This window comes from Aedes albopictus, chromosome 3 (genome assembly GCF_035046485.1).
Source record: "Aedes albopictus strain Foshan chromosome 3, AalbF5, whole genome shotgun sequence".
In the NCBI taxonomy this organism is placed as follows: domain Eukaryota; kingdom Metazoa; phylum Arthropoda; class Insecta; order Diptera; family Culicidae; genus Aedes; species Aedes albopictus.
Window position 1 is genome coordinate 248,647,647 of NC_085138.1, and position 18,889 is coordinate 248,666,535.

At 42.7% G+C, this 18,889-nt stretch overlaps 1 protein-coding gene across 1 annotated transcript in view; it reads right to left on the minus strand.

The window, feature by feature from the left end:
• Positions 1–18,889, minus strand: part of LOC109422198 (uncharacterized) — a 501,985-nt gene that overhangs the window by 24,594 nt on the left and 458,502 nt on the right. The window contains exon 9 of the mRNA XM_062860074.1: positions 4,962–5,140. Coding sequence (XP_062716058.1) covers positions 4,962–5,140 — 179 coding nt within the window. The remainder of the gene's footprint in view (positions 1–4,961; positions 5,141–18,889) is intronic.

The following is an 18,889-nucleotide window of genomic DNA, read 5'->3' on the forward strand; positions in this document are numbered from 1 at the left end:
TTTGTGCCACAAGCCGACATGTGCCGAGATAATCACGGGAATATGCTCACGAGCGAGCGTAAGGTGATCGAGAGGTGGCGGCAGCATTACGATGAGTACCTCAATGGCGACGTTGTAAGTACCGAAGGTGGCGTGGTAACATATCTAGCAGTATGTGCACAGGACGAAAGACTTCCGGCCCCTGACTTCCAAGGGATTGAGGAGGAGGTTGGCCGGTTTAAAAACAACAACGCCGCTGGAGCAGATCAACTACCAAGCGAGCTTCTGAAATACGGTGGAGAAGCACTGGTGAGAGCACTGCACTGGGTCATTACCAAGATATGGGAGGAGGAAGTATTACCGGAGGAATGGATGGAAGGCATCGTGTGTCCCATCTACAAAAAGGCCGACAAGTTGGATTGCGGGAACTATCGCGCGATCACACTACTGAGCGCTGCCTACAAGATACTCTCTCAAATGTTATGCCGCCGTCTATCACCGATTGCAAGAGAGTTCGTGGGGCAATATCAGGCTGGATTTATGGGTGAACGCGCTACAACGGACCAGATGTTCGCCATGCGCCAAGTGTTGCAGAATTCCCGCGAATACAACGTGCCCACACATCACTTGTTCATCGATTTCAAATCGGCGAATGATACAATCGATCAAGACCGGGAATCCATAATGGCAGATTATGCACGATTACGGATTCCCGGATAATCTGATACGGTTGATCAAGGCGACGATGGATCGAGTGATGTGCGTAGTTCTAGTATCAGGGACACTCTCGAGTCCCTTCGAATCTCGCAGAGGATTACGGCAAGGTGATGGTCTTTCGTGCTTGCTGTTTAACATTGCTCTATAGAGGGTGTAATAAGAAGAGCGGCGATAAACATGAGTGGAACGATTTTCACGAAACCCGTTCAGCTGCTTGGTTTTGCTGATGATATAGATAGTATAGCTAGCAAATTTGAGACGATGACGGAAACGTATACCCGACTAAAGAATGTAATGAAACCAGACGAATCGGATTAGTCATTAATGTGTCGAAGATAAAGTACTTGATGGCAAAAGGCTTCAGGGAAGAATCAGCGCACCCACCACTCAGAATTTCTATCGACGGTGATGAAATCGAGGCGGACGAAGAATTCGTGTACATGGGTTCACTGGTGACCGCCGACAACGACACCAGCAGAGAACCAACCAGCGTCCACAGTACGCAAATCGGGAGGCTACAGTGTGCGGGTCACGTCATCAGGATGTCGAATAGCAACCCGACTAAATTGGTTCTCGAGAGTCATCCGACCGGTACAAGAAGAAGTGGTGCGCAGCGAGCTAGGTGGGTCGATCAAGAGGAGGACGATTTGCGAACCCTTCGTAGAGTGCGGAACTGGAGACATGCAGCCATGGACCGAGCAGAATGGAGATAACTCCTATGTACACCATGGGTCATTTAGGCCTCACCGGTAAGTAAAATGTTTCAGGAGTTTCGAGCCGGGCCACATATCTTAGGACTGTAAAAGTCTTGACAGGAGCAAGCAATACGGTCTTCAAGAGAACCTCAACTGGTTCACCAAAGTGTAGGTAACGCTACAAAACCACTGTGATGCATCCCAGCAACTGCCCAAGCAACACACGTCTCATATAGGTAAGTGTTACGTCAGCACAAGTGTTAGAAGTAAAGAAGTAAATTGGACATAATTTCAACACAATGCAAGAATGTCCTAGAATTTCTCTGATAGGTAGTGTATATGATTAAAGTGGGAAATATAAAGTATTATTACAAGGCCTTATTGACTGTACCCGCATCTTTGGTTAAACTGTCCTCTCTACTTGTTCGGTAGCAGTGCGATAATTCACCTCCCTTAAATACATCCCTGGATAGTAAATTTACTCACTCAGAGTTGAGAGGAATATGACGTCATCTATCTACGATCGCAGGGCGATCGAGAAGATACTGACTGTCTAGTCATTAGCAATTGGATTGCATAGGAAAAGGTCGCATCCGATAGGGCCCTCAGAGGGCCTCAACATTGTAAATATGTGATGTTTCTTTGAAAAATAAATTGTTATATGTTAAGTGTAGTTGGGAGTAAATTATGCTTTTTGTGTAACGATAACGATCGTCGAAACTCTCCGAGGAAAACCCAGAATTCAAAGAAGCAGTGTATGGACCCCAACTACGGCCAGCGTTCTTCCGGAGACCCCCATTACTCACTTAGATGTTGTGGGTCGGTATATCTATTCTTACCACTGTTCATACCACTGACAGCTTTGACATTCTTCCATAATTCCGCCGCACTAGTTGCCTTAATGATCTTCGCCGTAAAATCAGCCCATGCGCCCACTTTGGCCTTGTTATGCGCATATTGAAATTCTTTCAGCTTGCTGGGCCTATCATCGGGTGCCAGTCTACGAAAATCTCTTTTGCGCTTAAGCTGGATAACCCGGTAGACCATCACTGCCGTCTACCTTCGGGATGTTATGTCGCGACTGGCGACCTCACGGACTAACGCACTCCATTCGAGAAAAAACGGTACGCCATGGTTGAATTGGCGACGGATATCTCGTGACAAACCGTTTCAGTCCACCTTTTAAAAATTAGTTTCGAGAGTGGGACTGTTCTATACCACCATTCCATGGCCGGCATCTTAGAATATTGTCCGCCATCTTGGATTCTAAAATGGAGTCGGATATTGATTTTTGAATTCTGCTCATCAAGCCCGGTCAAAAGATACCTATATTGCATGGTATCATAGCTCAAACCACCATTCCATTGCCGCCATCTTGGATTGTAGTTCGCCATCTTGAATTCAGAAATGGCTCCGGATATTGATTTTGGACTTTGGCTGCCACGCAACATCCCAACATCGCAACATCCCAAGAGAAAATGGAAAGATCGACCACTGACTGAAAGCCACTGCAGTGGTAGGATCCCGTCGCTGTTCCATCATTCAGTTACCAAACTACCTAGCATATTCCATATTTGACGTAAACCCTCATTTCTTACGTCTACCTCATATGATCACAATGATGGGTGTTCAAGTCACTCCCAATCACTGAATCAATTTGTGTGTGCCCGCATAGTGCATAGCCACATGCTTATTGCCACATGTGGTGGAGACCCGACTACGGACAATTTTATCCTGAGAAGTGTTATTGGATGGAACGCCGTTGACTGCGTGGAAGACTTCCTGATATTATATCGTAGTCGTGGCGATAGCCAGAGGTAAGGTCCAAAGTGCATCCTTCCCAGTTACTCACTAAGCTTCTCTATTTTTCTCAGGTGTCTGTTGAGCCGAAGTGAGAGATTGGTCACTTAATAAACAGAAAGGAAGGCTTCGTCACAGTTGGGATATAATGCTAAAGAAAATAAAAGGACTATTGCAAATTGCCACAAAAATTTCAGAAAAGTTCACAATACAATCTAATTTTAGGGGATTTCGCTAAAGGTTCTTACATGGATCATGGATTCATATTAAACCGCCAGAAAAAGGATACTGATTACACAAGTTTACAAAATAAAATGAAAGTCGTGAACTTCTGTCAACGACCAAAATTTTTGATGCACAATTTTTAGTGCTGATTTCGAAACCGACCTTCAAAAAATTTAGAGTAGAACAGTTTTTGAGTTTTAGCTCAATATCGAGTTTTACAACTTTTCAAAATATGAAATTTACTAAAATTCAAATATATTGCGTTTTGTTCAACCAATTTTAAATCTTTTTCCATAAATTGAAAGCTGAATACAATACCATTCGATCATCTGAATACAGGTTTTGCGTCAGAGTGATGAAATGCAAGATATTGACGATTTTTAGGGACGATCTTCTTAAATTTTAGCAAAATTCCCAAATTTTTTTGAACAAATGTATTTTTTTAATAAGAAAAAAACCAACTTAAAAATTCTTTCTCGACGTTTATTTGACATATCATATGTAGGCGAGTTACAGTAAAAATTTCAGCTCAATCGGAGCATTGGTTACGGAGAATGAGATGTTTGAAGTGAGCGACTTTGCTTAAAAATAGAACAAAAATCGATTTCAAATCATCAACCTTGTATGGAAAGTCGAAAAGATTTCCGCTCTACTGTATTTTTTTTCCTTCGCGTTTTCGAACTCAGGGCATGATTCTACACCAAAAATGATCATCAGCTTACCGAGTTCAAAAATGCTGTAAACTAGTGTTAACAGTCAACTCAGTTTGGTGTATTTTCTAAAAGACAAAAAAAATCAGTTTTCTCGCTCAAATATTATTGTTCGGTTTTGAGAAACGATATCATGTTTCTATGGGCCAGTGGAATTGGCTGATCATTTCTGGAATACATATTTCCTGTTTAATATGTATGAGAAAACTGTATTCTTTATTATTTTGCTCTCGTTATCTTACGGTCAAACTTTAACCAATTCATCAATGTTTATCATAAAACTACAGCTAAAGGGCAGAACATAGAAGGGTTAAAAGATTGAAAAATTGTTTGGGTTTTCGAGGAGAGTAAAAATGTGTTCCGAAAAGGGGCTGACAAAATCGGGTCACTTATGTACACCAGTTTGAGTTGCTCCTTGCATCGCTAGTTTTTTTATATTGTGCACATTTATTAGATATTTTCTTTCAGAAGTTTATGAAGATACATTGTATGTGTGCATGCAGTTTGGTGCGGTTCATAATGTGTCAGTTTATTACAAGCAGCGGATAAATATAAAATCCTATGGTCCAATTGCGTTGTAAAAAGGTTGTAGAGCGACTTCGGTAATTGTAATAAAAAATAAAGTAGGTACAGCGAAAATTCGAAAGACATCTTATTTGATGCTTTACAGAATGTTCTTGAATCGTTATTCAACTGGGGTAACTTATCCTATGCAACAATTGGCGATTTACCCTATTTCTAAATAAAATATTTACCTACTTTCGCTCTTTCGTACACATTCAGCCAACAACCCTCAAAACCTGTAACCCAATTTGCAGTAATCGACTATACTCACAATGAATCCATAGGCCAGCACATCGTCGCCGTACTTCTTGCCGGGCGTATAAACCAGATCTCCGTGCAGCCAGCGAGCCGCGTACGCCGGCGGATTGGCACAGAACTCCACGGACAGATGCAGCGGAGAGCCCGGATAAGCCACCGGTGTTGTATTTCGAGCAATCACCGTCGGTGCACCTGAAAAAGCAACAGAAGAAAATGCATCACATGAAACACTCACTCTCGGGGGGAAATGGAGTTGGTAATTAAATTCCTATCCGGAGATTATATTGCTTTGCGGGACTGACTGTCGTCGCCGGCGATGGGATAGATGACAGTAGTGCGCTTCCAGGGTTTGGCCTGTCAGCCATCGTCGTCGACCTGTCCCCGGTTGGCCGTTAATGGCAACTTGGGAAAAATCATTCTAACCGGGGCAGCTTTCGTCGAGAGAGAAGCGTGTTTTCATGTTCTACATACCGCCACCGTGCCGCTGGATCTTGGACATTTGTGATTTATTTGCTTTTCCGACTAAATGGCAATAACGTATAAGCAAATAGCTCAGAGGGAAAAAGTGCTTTCCATTTCGGTCATCTGCTGCTGCTGCTGTCATGATGGTCGTCGCCCGGTGGCGAAAGATAGAGTACTTGTAGGTAGTAGCAAGCAGCAGCACATCAGGAAAACACCACTCAACGCTAATGGGACATTTAATTTCTCGTGCTTGCTCTCGAGCTTGATGTCCTTGATGTCACTCTCCAACCCAGATTATTGCTTATTGTGTTGACCTAGGCTGTGCGCCCCGGGTTAGATTACGCGGCCGAGACATTTGATAGTACCTTTCCCATGGAACATTTTGGCGTTCGTTATGATGATTATTTCATTTACTAAATGAAGAGCGCGGGTATTGGAAATTCCAATTTTGAACTTAGTTTTGAGTAGGGAACTATTTTGGGCACTTTTCTGCTATTACACAGACAAATTTGACTCAATTGGAACCAATTTTTGGTACGCAGTGAGATACGTATAATAATATCTAGCTGTATATAAAATTCAATCGGTTTTCAATTGAATGAGTTGTAGTGGAAACTGCCCAAAATATCAGCCACTACAGAAGTGGCTCGGCACCCTACATTTTTCATAGTTCATGACCATTTTTCCAAATTACCCAATTTAAATCAGTTGGTATTTTTTTTTATTGAACTTACATATTTAGGTTACGGTAGCCCAATCGCAATTGCTCGCCCTGGGAATCGAAGCCATGACCATACGCTTATGAAGCAAACGTGTAACCACAGCGCCACGGTTCCTGGCAACAACCCACTTTACCCGTTCCGACTTCCTGGTTGTCTTCCAAATGATTTTATTCATTTTGTAAATAAGACATATACTATGTACATGTAAGCATGCAGGACGAGAAGCATGCGCTTCAGGAAGAGTCCTCTTTTTTTAAACTATGAGGGGATAATATGCTAAAATGACATCCGGACATAAGGACCAGGTAGCGTGGGGTTAAGGACCGTCTTCTACAAAAAAAAAGTAAAAGCCAGGACTACTCTTTCCTCGGTCCATTTAACAACAGTCCCATAGTCGAAAAACCCCTTCGTGCCTCCGAAACTATCAAGGAGGGCCATAGTTTCAGAGAAGGGCTAGTGCACATCGCACTAAGGTAGCATGCTAACGCTTAGCCAGTTTTCCGAGTGGTCCTCACTGTTACCGTTGAGAAACGCTAACTTTATTACGTTAATTTTAAGAATAAATGGTTAATTGTCTAGTATTTGTTAGTAAAATTTAGATAAAAATGTTAGTAAATTGTTAATTTGTTATTGATATTTTGTTATTTGTTATGTTAGTAAATTGTTAGAGATAATTAAAAAAAATAATAATACTAGTTTACAGCATTTTTGAACTCGGTAAGCTGATGATCATTTTTGGTATAGAATCATGCCCTGAGTTCGAAAACGTGAAGGAAAAAATTGCAGTAGAGCGGAAATTTTTTCGACTTTCCTTACAAGGTTGATGATTTGAAATCGTTTTTTGTTCTATTTTTAAGCTGCAAAGTCGCTCACTTCACACATCTCATTCTCCGTAATCAATGCTGCGATTGAGCTGAATTCTTTACTGTAACTCGCCTACATATCGCCCCCTGGCGACACTGGAAGCATTTCCTCATTTTTTTTTTGGTTTTTGATTTTTGCCTTTCTCGTACACCAAGGTGTACCGAAAGGCTATATGTTCACTCCAAAAACGAAAATTTGATAGAGCCTCCGGAGGGGTCAAGTCTTATATACCAATCGACTCAGCTCGACGAATTGAGGTGATGTCTGTGTGTGTGTATGTGTGTGTGTGTGTATGTGTGTGTGTGTGTATGTGTGTGTACAAAAAAACTCACATCACTTTTTGGCAGTAAACCTCAACCGATTTTATTGACCGCCGGTTCATTCGACGCGGAATCTGGTCCCATTGTTTCCTATTGAAAATGGTTCAGATCGGTCCAGCCGTTCCGGAGTTATGGCCATTTAGGTGTTCCGGACCGGTACCCCAGGAAGGGGCCAGATATAAAAACGCTACAAACCCATCCATGCGGCACATCAAACTACGGCATTTTCGATAACTTGATGAATGGTAAGCAGAAAAATAGTCTCTGACCATATCTGAACCGGTAGTGTCCCGGAACCGGTTCCGGGTGTCCCGCCGGAAGTGACCAAACATAAAAGTGAACTAAACCCGTGCATGCGACATATCAAACCGCAGTTTTTTCGATATCGTGGTGAACAGTAAGCAGGAAAACATTCTCAGACCATATCGGAACCGGTAGTGTTCCAGAACCGGTTGCAAATGTCCCGCCGGAAGTGGCCAAGTATTAAAGTTAACCAAACCCATGCATGCGACATATCAAATAGTGGCTTTTTTGATATCCTGATGAACAGTAAGCAGGATAATATTCTCAGACCATATCTGAACCGGTTGTGTCCCGGAACCGGTTCCGGGTGTCCCGTCGGAAGTAGTCAAATATAAAATTGAAATAAAACCATGCATGTGACATATCAAACCACAGCTTTTTCGATAACCTGATGAACAGTAAGCAGGAAAGCATTCTCAGACCATATCGGAACCGGTTCCAGATGTTCCGCCGGAGGTGGCAAAGAATAAAAGTTAATTAAACCCATGCAAGGGACATATCAAATCGTGGCTTTTTTGATATCCTGATGAACAGTAAGCAGGAAAATATTTTCAGAGTATATCTGAATCGGTTGTGATCCAGAACCGGTTCCGGGTGTCGAGCAGGAAATGGCCAAATATAAAAGGGAACCAAACCCATGCAAGCGACACATTCAATCGCGGATTTTAAGGCATCTTGATTTGACAAAAACAAGTTTCCGTCCATATTGGGGACAACCAGTAGTGTTCCGCAACCGATTACGGTTGTCCCATCGGTAGTGGAAGTGGTTAAATGTAAAGGAGGACCAAACCCATAAATTCGACAAATTTAATGACTTTTTAGGTAAGCTGATGAACGGTTAACAAAAAAATCATAGACCATACTTTGGAAAACCAATAGTGTGCCGAAACCGGTTCGAGGTGCCCCGACGGAAGTAGGAAATGTAGGAAAAAACCAAACGCATACACGCAGCACACTAAATAACGGCTTCTTCGATAACGCGAAGAACGGTCAGCAAGAAAATAGTCCCAGGTCAGTAGTGTTCCGAAACCAGATTCGAGTGCCTCGTCGGAACTGGCGAAATGCACGAATGAACCAAACCCATACATGCATCACATCAATTTGCGACTTTTTAGGAGAACTGATTAATAATTTGCATGAAACTAGTCTAAGACCACATCAGGGATAATCGGTAAGTGGTAAAATGTGAACAGAAAGTTGTAAATGTGAAATTGAATCAAATCCATGCGTGTCGTACCATAAAACCACGCTAATTCGACAATGATTGCTGTCAAATTACCTGTGTAAACTTTCAATTCGATAAACTAACTCTATTTTAGTTTTGTTTAGATTGTATGATTTGTTTTTGAACACAAATCTTACAGATATTGTGGTGGTACGTGTGTAATCCCAGATCGGAGGAATCACCCAACACGAACCGCGAAGTCCAAGCACGTCTTACCTGCACCACAGCTAACACACGAAAGTGCCGCCGCTTGAGCTTGCTCTTGCCTGATGGCAGGAACGGACATGTGTGTGTGTACGTAACGCTCAGGAGCTTTCATCGCACGACTTGTGCGACGTTGTTGGCAGTGCTACCAGAAATATTGCGGGGCCACACATCCCCTTTCCACTTAAAAGAAACAAAGAGCTAGCAAAAATATTTTTTTCTATACTTTCTTAATAAAAAGCTATTATGCCTCTCAAGAAAAATCAGAATATGGCGATTATCTGCCTCTGGCTTCTGATATAAGCGCGACAGTCACTAATTATAACAGCGTCACCAGATTTAAAAGTATATAATTCTATTATATGGGGTTTGACAGCAAGAACACTCATTCCACTGAGCTACTCTTGCCGTTCGTCACAAATACATTCAAAAACATCTGTCACTTCGCGAAACCCACGTGCTTTTGTTTTTGGCGGGAACACTTTTTCTTTTGTTTTGCCTTGCGACTGTCATGCGGCGGTATGCCCTGCGAGCGTACGACCGCCGCAAGACTCTAATAAAAGATAAGCGCGACAATAATAAATATCCTTGCTTTGGCCCGAGCTTTGGCCTGCACATGAAAATACAAAAATTAATCAACCCGAATTGAGCTTACTTTGGCGCAATTTCTGACTTACGGTTTTTTTCCGTGCACTCAAACACGACGTTTCTGAAGGGATCGAAATTTGACATTTGCATCACAACTTTTTTCCCTTCACATCACACTTCACACCGACACCACCGACACCAGCGAGGCTGTCATCTGTCATCGCAACAAATTGCACCAGTCACGTTGTGAAAAGATTTCGATTTCTCAACTAATGATACACGGGGAAACGAAATAACTCAAAATTAAGTCTTTTTCACTCAGCTTGACAGCTAAGTAAAACCAGTCAAATTTGAGTTTTTTTGGAAGAACTCAAATTTGAGTTGTTTCACAAAGACCCTGTTTTGAGTAAAAAGTAAGTGTTTTGAGAATAGAGGATTTTGGATAAAAAGTACTCAAAACTAGGTTTTTATGAATAGATTTTTTTACGAAAAATTGATAATTTCTTATAATTAATAAATGCGCGTATGGGTTTCAAACGAAGTATCAATTTAGTTTTTATTCACACATTTTAAAATTAACATGACATATTATTAACAAATATTCTCGCCTGGTGCAAACGCCATCCGGATCTTGGTTACGGCAGCGATCGCGTTTGGTGATCATCTTGCATCGTCGGAACTCGCGCCGGAAGCGACCGGGAAATCAGACGAATGTTCTGTTTGTGGTGATAATGATGAGAAACATCAGTATTGTGTTGAATTAATAAATGCAGTATGGAACTTACCTGTGATTAACAAGTGAAAGAATAGGTGACCATTTCCTTTTCAAGTAGTTCGAAGTGTAAGTCCAGGAATGTTCCGGAAATGGGGCGTGCTGCTCGTTTGGCACATTTTTTGGTAACGAAAGATTCCGAAATAAGCAGACAAAACGATCACCGAATACCCAACTTGAAATCAACATGGCGCAGAACAAAATTTTCACCCAAAATCGTGTATGGCAACAACACCTAATTTTGGATACTTTCAAAGCGAAAAACAAAAACAAAATCGTCAACTCTGAATTTACTCAAAGCTAAGTATTTGCGCCATACTACAATATTAAGTTAAAAGTATCCAACAACCAGAACAAAATTGTACTCAATTCAATAGTGTTGGCGGAGTACTTCATTTTAAGTTCTTTTTATCTCACTTTTGAGTTATTTCGTTTCCCCGTGTAGATAAATAGCTGTTAGAAGAAAGTGTGGCTTCCAGAAAAATGCGGATCCTGATATTCACGGAACGGAATCGTGGGCGCAAAGGCAAAATCGATCGACGTGTTGACTAGATGGCTACCTGCCAGTTGTTCAAACCCGCCCGGGAATGTTCCCCCCCGACGCTACCGAGTTGCTGTTAAGATGCTCCATCCTTTTTCAGTTTACCGTTATCATATGGACTTCTTGGTAATTTCTCAAGGTTGACACTACCAAATACACTCATGTAAGTTTTTTTTTGTTTGTTTTTTTTTCAAATCTAACTCAAACAATGTTCTGTGTCAATCTTACTACAAACGGATCCTCACTCGTTTCAATTCTACTGTCCCGTTGTGTGGACGTAATTGCGTAGGTACGACGGCGCTCGCCGTTCTCTTGCTGGGCGATGAACTGCCTCGGGCATGTGATCCTGCTTCCGCTCATCACGTACCGACCCCGGATTTGCCGTTGGCTCGATGTTTCTTTCTGCATCTCCTGGACTATTCAGTTGCCTCCAATCATGCACTCTTTTTGTTTGAGATACATGCCTTCGTAGGGTACAGCCTGCTTCATCACTCAGAACCAACATCCCATTTTCTTCTTGCATCACAGTATACTTATGTGGGTCGAAGCGTGATTCCGCTTTCGCACGAGTTTGTCGCTCCACCACTACTTTATCTCCTGGTTTAACGGGACATTCGCGAGCTCCACGTCTGATATCCTCACGTATCTTCCCTTGTAGCTTTGAATCTCGATCCCGTTGTTCAAGCTTGTCGTCGTCAAAAGTAGCCATTCCTGGACACAGTAGTGGAAGGCCACGCCTTATCTTTCGTCTCATCATCACTTCCTCTGGAGGCACTTTCGTAACGGAATGGGTACCACTATTATGCGCATGAACTGCGGCATTCAGCTCTTCAACGTAATTGGTCCCAGACATCGCAGCCGCAGTCATTGCTTTGTTAACAACCTTCATGCAGCTTTCAGCAAGACCGTTTTCTTGAGGATGTAATGGGGTGGAATAGACAGCATTGATGCCACGCTCCCGGCAGTAGCTTTTATAATCTTCGCCGTTGAAAGGCGGACCGTTATCTGACTTGATAGTCTGTGGATAGCCTTCTTTTTCGAATGTTGCTTCTAATACTTTCCTCGTGTTTTCAAAGCTCGTCGATTTCACAGGACTGGCAATGATGTATCTGGAACGATAATCGACAATCACCAGGATCGAGATACCTCCGAACTTTGAATATGGCCCGTTAAAATCTACAGCAACCGTCTCCCATACTGATTTCGGTGCAAATTTGCGTCGCATTGGCGTGGGTTTCTCAGGTTTGCCATTGGTTGCACATATTTTACACGAATCTATCCACGCCTCCGCATCTTTTGACATGCCGTGCCACCATACCCGTTCTCTTAAGATGCTCTTGAACTTCGCCGCCGACGGATGACCTTCATGGGCCACTGCCAGCGCTTTGCGTCGAAGACACTCTGGGACCACCGCGCATCCAGTTTTAACCAGGATTCCTTCACGTACGGTCAGTTCACTGGCAAGTGTTTTGAAATTTCTCAAGTGATGTGGCCATACTTCAGATTCGAGAGCATTCATTACCTATGTATTCCAGAAAAAAATTTACTCAGTATAATTACTCTCTAGGATAAACTGTTATCCCATGATCTTACCTCTTGAAGTTGTTGATCGGAAGTCGTGGCTTCCTTGATCTCATTCTCTGTGAGAAACTGTAGTTGATTTGCCTCAAGACTCGCTATTTCCCAGGGACTAGTGCCTTCCTCAAATGGATCATCGTTGCCCTCGTAGAGCCTTGAAGATGGATCCGCGATGTTATCACGCCCACGAACGTATTCAACGTTGAAACTGTACGGGCTCAGTCTAAGGGCCCATCCATCTGCGCGATTGAGTGCCCGTTTCGAATCCTCTCTTGACCGGTTCAAAATAAACGCGAATCCCTGTGCGTCCGTCCGTAGTGTAAATGTTCTGCCGAGCAGGAAGTAAGCAAAGTGCTCTACTGCCCAAACCGCTGCCAGAGCCTCACGTTGATTTTGGGGATACCGTCTCTCTGTTGACGTCAATGACTTTGAAGCAAAACTAATAATACGAGGATGCTGATTATGCACTTGCTGAACGAGGACGGTGCCGAGCGCATTCGGTGAAGCGTCTGTATACAAAATAGTGGCCTGGTTTTCAGCAAAGTATCCAAGCGATGTAGTACAGTTAACTATCTGTTCCTTCAACAGTTCAAATGCTCTTTCCTGTTCAGGACCCCAACTCCAAGCATTTGCAGTAGTGACAGCCCATAATGGATTTGCAACGTCAGCAAACCCTTTGATATAAGGACTGACGAAAGACGCAAGCCCCAGGAAGCTTCGTAGCTCTGAAACTGAGGAAGGATGCCGGAATTTTTGAATATCCTTGACCTTCGTTTCCTCAATATTGAAGCCATTTTCGTCGAGCTCGTGGCCTATGAATTTGATTCGAGTTTTGTCAAACTCACATTTTTTGGGATTTATTGTGAGATTGTTGGCTGCCAAGATTTCGAGCACTTTGGAGACAGACTTACGAAGATTCTCCAAACTGTCAGAGAAGATCAATACATCGTCTATGTACACTATGATGTTGTCTACCCCTTGGAGAATCCGTGACATCTCCCTCTGGAAGATCTCCGGAGCACAATTTACCCCAAACATTAATCTGGTAAACCTGAACATTCCATTTTCAGACAGGAATGTGGTAAGGTCTCGCGAATCTTCGTGAAGCTCCAAGTGATAAAAAGCGTTGGTTAGATCCAGCTTTGCAAAGAATTTCGCTCCATGAAGCTTGATTTTCATTTCCTCTAAGAGCGGCAAACGGAAGTACTCCCGTTTTATTGCGCGATTTGGCGCCCTCATATTGACGACCAAGCGAAAATCGTCCTTCCCCTTCGCAACGGCCGACATGCCGCTGATCCAGTTGGGTGCTGTGGTCACACGCTCGATGATTCCTTGGTTCTCCATGTTCTCAAGCCTTTTCCTTGCATTTTCCCTGTAGGCGGCTGGCACGTTATAGTAAGCGTTTCTCACTGGTGGTATGGATTCGTCGACACTAAATTTCACTAGAACGCCGGGTACTTTGGGGAACACTTGGTCCTGTTCCGATGTTTCACAGCAGTTGACGGATGCACCTATTTTCAATAGTTTCATATCGCTTGCTGTGCTTCGACTAAGCAGTGACCGGCGTCCTTCGGTAACGACAAAGAATTCCGCTACAACCGATGGCTTGGGACAATCAACAACTTCAAGTTGGGCTTTGAATCCGCATTTGATAGAAATTGGTTTACTCGAAGCATATGATCGTACCTCATGACTGTTGGAGAGTTGGATTGGTTCCAACTTAGCGTATCCTGAATGAAATTCTCGTTTCAACCGCTTCCAGTCGTCTCCGCCAATTATATTTATGTCCGCTCCAGAATCTATCAGAAATTGAATCGGTGTGGAGGATCCGATACTGCAGTTTATGAGTGCGTCCGTGATAGCCAGTGCATTAATTTCCTAAAAAAAATAACGTAGACTCGTATACTTCTGTTTTTATTTTGAATAATTCGGATTTATTATTTCATTTTCAGGTTTTATCATTGGCTTACAAAATCAACAATGTCTAACAGGATAATTCAATCACCATTTACCTTCTTATCACCTTCATCTTCCCATCCTGGTGGCAGATCCGGCTTGGACTGGTTACCGTTGTCCACACTGTTGGCACTTCTCTTTCGACACACCGCTGCGAAGTGGCCGCGTTGGCCACAGGCTTTGCAATTGCGATCGAATGCTGGACATGATCCGAACTTGTGATACAGACGATAGCACTTCGGGCAACGAGCACGACGGCCAAATCCACGAGTGCTGGGCGACTCACGCTGCCGCTTCGGCTGGACCCTTCTGTCATCATCACCGTCATACTGACGCTTCCTTTGGAACTTGTTGACGCCTGATTGGCGACGCTGCTGATCTCTTCCGACGACGAACGCTTCAGAAGGCCCAGCTTGAACAGCTTCAGCTACAAATGTCTCTTCACGAGTTGCAGCTTGCACGATAAAAGTTGTATCATAGCCAAACGTTCTTGCTGTTTTGGCCAAGTCCCTGTTCCGCAATCCTTTCAACAACTGCATTCGAACAAACCGATCTTCGTCCGCGCTGCTGTATCTGCAGAGCCGAACCTTTTCCAGAAGACGAGCGTGGAAAGTTATTGCCAGTTCGTCCGGGCCTTGCTTCAGATTGGAGAATGTTTCATGTTCAGCAGTAGTGTCGACCATTGATTGCAGGTAAGTCTCGATGTTGCTAACGAACGTTTTGTAGCAATCCGGTTCTCGCAGATTTGGTCGGAGTCGAGCGGCCCGCGCTATTCCTTGAAGCTTTTCCCCCAGAGATAGGAAAAGTATCTGGGAGCGTTTGACGGGATCGGTAATGTTGGAGATTGAAACGGCAATTTCAAAGCGATCGATAAATCGATTCCATTGCTCCCACATCATATTTGCCGGTACATCGTTTGGGAAAGGTTGGATATTTTCCCAACGTATACCTCCGGTGCTCGTCGACGGACCAGCAAGTGCAGCTCCCATAGTCCAACTCTCATCTATCTCGCGTGCCGATGCTTCGGGTTTGTCAAGAGCCTGTCTTGTGGCCAAATCCTTGACCAACTTGTCCATTGTGCTCTTCAGTTGGTCCATCCTGCGTAGGTATTCCTGATTTTCACTCCGTATTTCGTTAATGCTTTTTTCTGTGCCTTGGATGCGATCGTCGTTCTCTGCAATGTCCTCATTACCAAGTTGCTTTTCGGAGACGTCTTCCAAGCTCGTGTCCAATGAAGACGGGTTACTTCCACCGTCGACCTCGTCCATGCCCTGTCCGCTAGGCAACCATCCACCGAATGAATCATTGGAGTCTTCCGAATCACAATGAAACTCGGGGGCGCGAACGTACTTTCCGTTACTCGACATTTTGATCCGAAGTGTTTTGATCTGTAATAGATACAAAAACCAGATACAGATTGTACATTGACGAATAACATTTCCCAAACAAGAGGGAAAATGCTGTTCCTGAGTGTTAATGTGCATCGTATCTACTTCAGTTTTGAGCAGATATTTGCTCTGTCACTCCGAATAACTTAAGCTTTTCCGGTCACCTCGAGATTTATCTATGACATATGGTCATGCCTAACCACTTCTGTACAATATTGCCGCGATCATACAGATTTAGACAAATTATACCAGACTAACTATCGCGGTCATCCCGATCCGCTTCCGATCATCCCTTACGCGGTCATCTCGATCCGCTTCCAGACTAACTATCGCGGTCATCCCGATCCGCTTCCGATCATTCCTTACGCGGTCATCCCGAGCCGCTTCCAGACAAACTATCGCGGTCATCCCGATCCGCTTCCGATCATTCCTTACGCGGTCATCCCGATCCGCTTCCAAATAAAGTTACTGAGGACATTTCCAGCCGGTAAATAATGCTACCGGTTCCAGAAAGACCTTTCAAGTTCCACCAGGAATCTTGAATTAATTCATATGCGATCAAATTGTAACACATATTTCGATATGTAAGCAAATCAAGAATGCTTGACATATGCAAAGATATCCTTACTCCTCAAATTCACATAATTAATATAATTATGTACAGAAATAAATCAGCACCGTTTTATCGACTCCTGCCAAAGCCAACATTTCGGCCCAGTTGTCGAAAGATAACCCCACTTTAGAATCGATTTCAACTTTCTGGATCCTCCTTATAGGCTTCGTAGAAAATATTGTCATGTATTATAATAAATTATCCACTCCACTAAGAAACAAAAATGGAGTCATTTACCAGCTGCTTCGCTTTCCCCACCAATTAAGCAGCCATTTTGTTTTGCACTTGTTTGATTTGCTTGTCCCTGCACTTGTTTTCCCGCACGATTATTTCAATTGATAAACACTTTTGTTTGATTACGTGTTGGGTGATTCCTCATCAGTAATAATTTACACAAATTAATCAAAATCTGCTGATAATTCATCAGTAATAATTTACACAAATTAATCAAAATCTGCTGATAATTCAGGAGCCTGGCAGGATCGCCAATGTGTAATCCCAGATCGGAGGAATCACCCAACACGAACCGCGAAGTCCAAGCACGTCTTACCTGCACCACAGTTGATAGCTTGTACATTTTACGATTATTGGCTTCCGAGGTTCACTGCGGTTGATCACCAAACGGATCAGGTGTCGGAATGCACCAAATTAGAACTTTCGGAAGTAGCAGCTGCACGAGGAGCCGCTGCGGGTGTAAGTAACATCACAATATCGTATCATTCGTATTTACAGTGTATTACACTGTGACATTTGATCATTTTTTCAATTCAACAAATTTCGAATGAGCGGGGTACAAGTTAAAAAGTGTCTTATTAAAGAGTGATGAATACGCGGGGTTTGACAGTACATCAAATAGCAGCTTTTTTGATAACTTCTTCTTCTTTATAGCTCGACGTTCGCATTGGAACTTGGCCTGCCTCTCTTCTACTTAGTGTTCTTTAGAGCACATCCACAGTTAATAATTGAAGGGTTTTCTTTGCCCGCCATTGCATGAATTTGTATATTGAGAGGCAAGTTCAATGATACACTATGCTCAGGAAGTCGAGAAAATGTTCCCGGCCGGAACGGGAATCAATCCCACCGTTTCCGGATTGGCGATTCATAGCCTTAACCACTAGGCCAACTGGAGACCCTTTTTTGATAACACGATGATCGATTCGTAAGAACATAGCCTCAGACCAAGACCATAGACAACCGGTAGTGTCCCGAAACTAGTTCCCGGGTGTCCCACTGGAAGTGGTCAAATGTAAAAGTGATTTGTACCCATGCATAAGATAAATCAAATCGTGTTTTTTTAGGTAACCTGATGTACGTTAGCAATGATATTGCCTCAAACTATATTTGGGAGACCCGGTGGTGCTCCGGAACGTGTTCCGGAAAGTAACCAAATGTACCATGCGACACATTACATCACGGCTTTTTTTAATAACCTGAGGAAAGGTTAACTAGAAAATAGGCTCATACCCTCATACCACATTAGAGGCTACTGGTAGGGTTGCACAACCAGCGTTTGATGCTTCGCCGGAACTACGAAAGTAAATAAAATCAATGCAAGCGATAAATATGTGTAAGAGAACAAAATCTTGACATATTAAACCCACATACAAACAGATGTCTCACTATACTCACTACGTTCTTGTTTTTAACGGTCAATAAAATATAACCTAGAATGTGCAGAAAAAACTTTATCGAAGACCGCAAAGTGATCTGTGAATGTGTAAAAAGTTATATCTTAGCTTGTTAGTATAGTCTTGATATTGATCAGCTTTCAATGTTAGTGAAGGTACTAAAGCAGTCAACTAAGAAATCTGATATTATTCAGCTCTGCTTTTACACTGAACACAACGTCGGAGTATGTGCCATCAATAAGTTTTAAGTCAATTCAATGATGGCTTTGAGAAAATGCTTGCTTTTCTTAAAAAATATCAGGATTCAGGAACACTTTGACTTACGTCGACGGAAAGATCGTGAGAACATATACGACGAGAAAGGCACTATCACCTCTAGGTGGATTAATTTGGGTTTTTATTAAAATAACGAAGCAATATTTTCAAAATTGGTTTTCGTGCACATGTAGAGCATGGATTGAATTTTATCCAGGTGGAAAATGTTTTTCGTTTTTGCCGAAATCATTTTTTTGTAAAATTTTGTTTAAATAAGGTTTCTGCAAAAACGAAAAACATTTTCCATCTGGAAAAAAATCAGGAGATACCTTGATCCATACTCTACATGTGCACGAAAACCGATTTTGAAAATATTGCTTCGTTATTTTATAAAAAAAAAATCAAAAACCATAAAGTGAGGAAATGGATCCAGTGTCGCCCTAATGCTAGAACTAGGTAACTCGTTTTGGAAAGTGCGGATAAAAATTGCTGGTAAAACTTATTCTGGTATAAAACAAACTC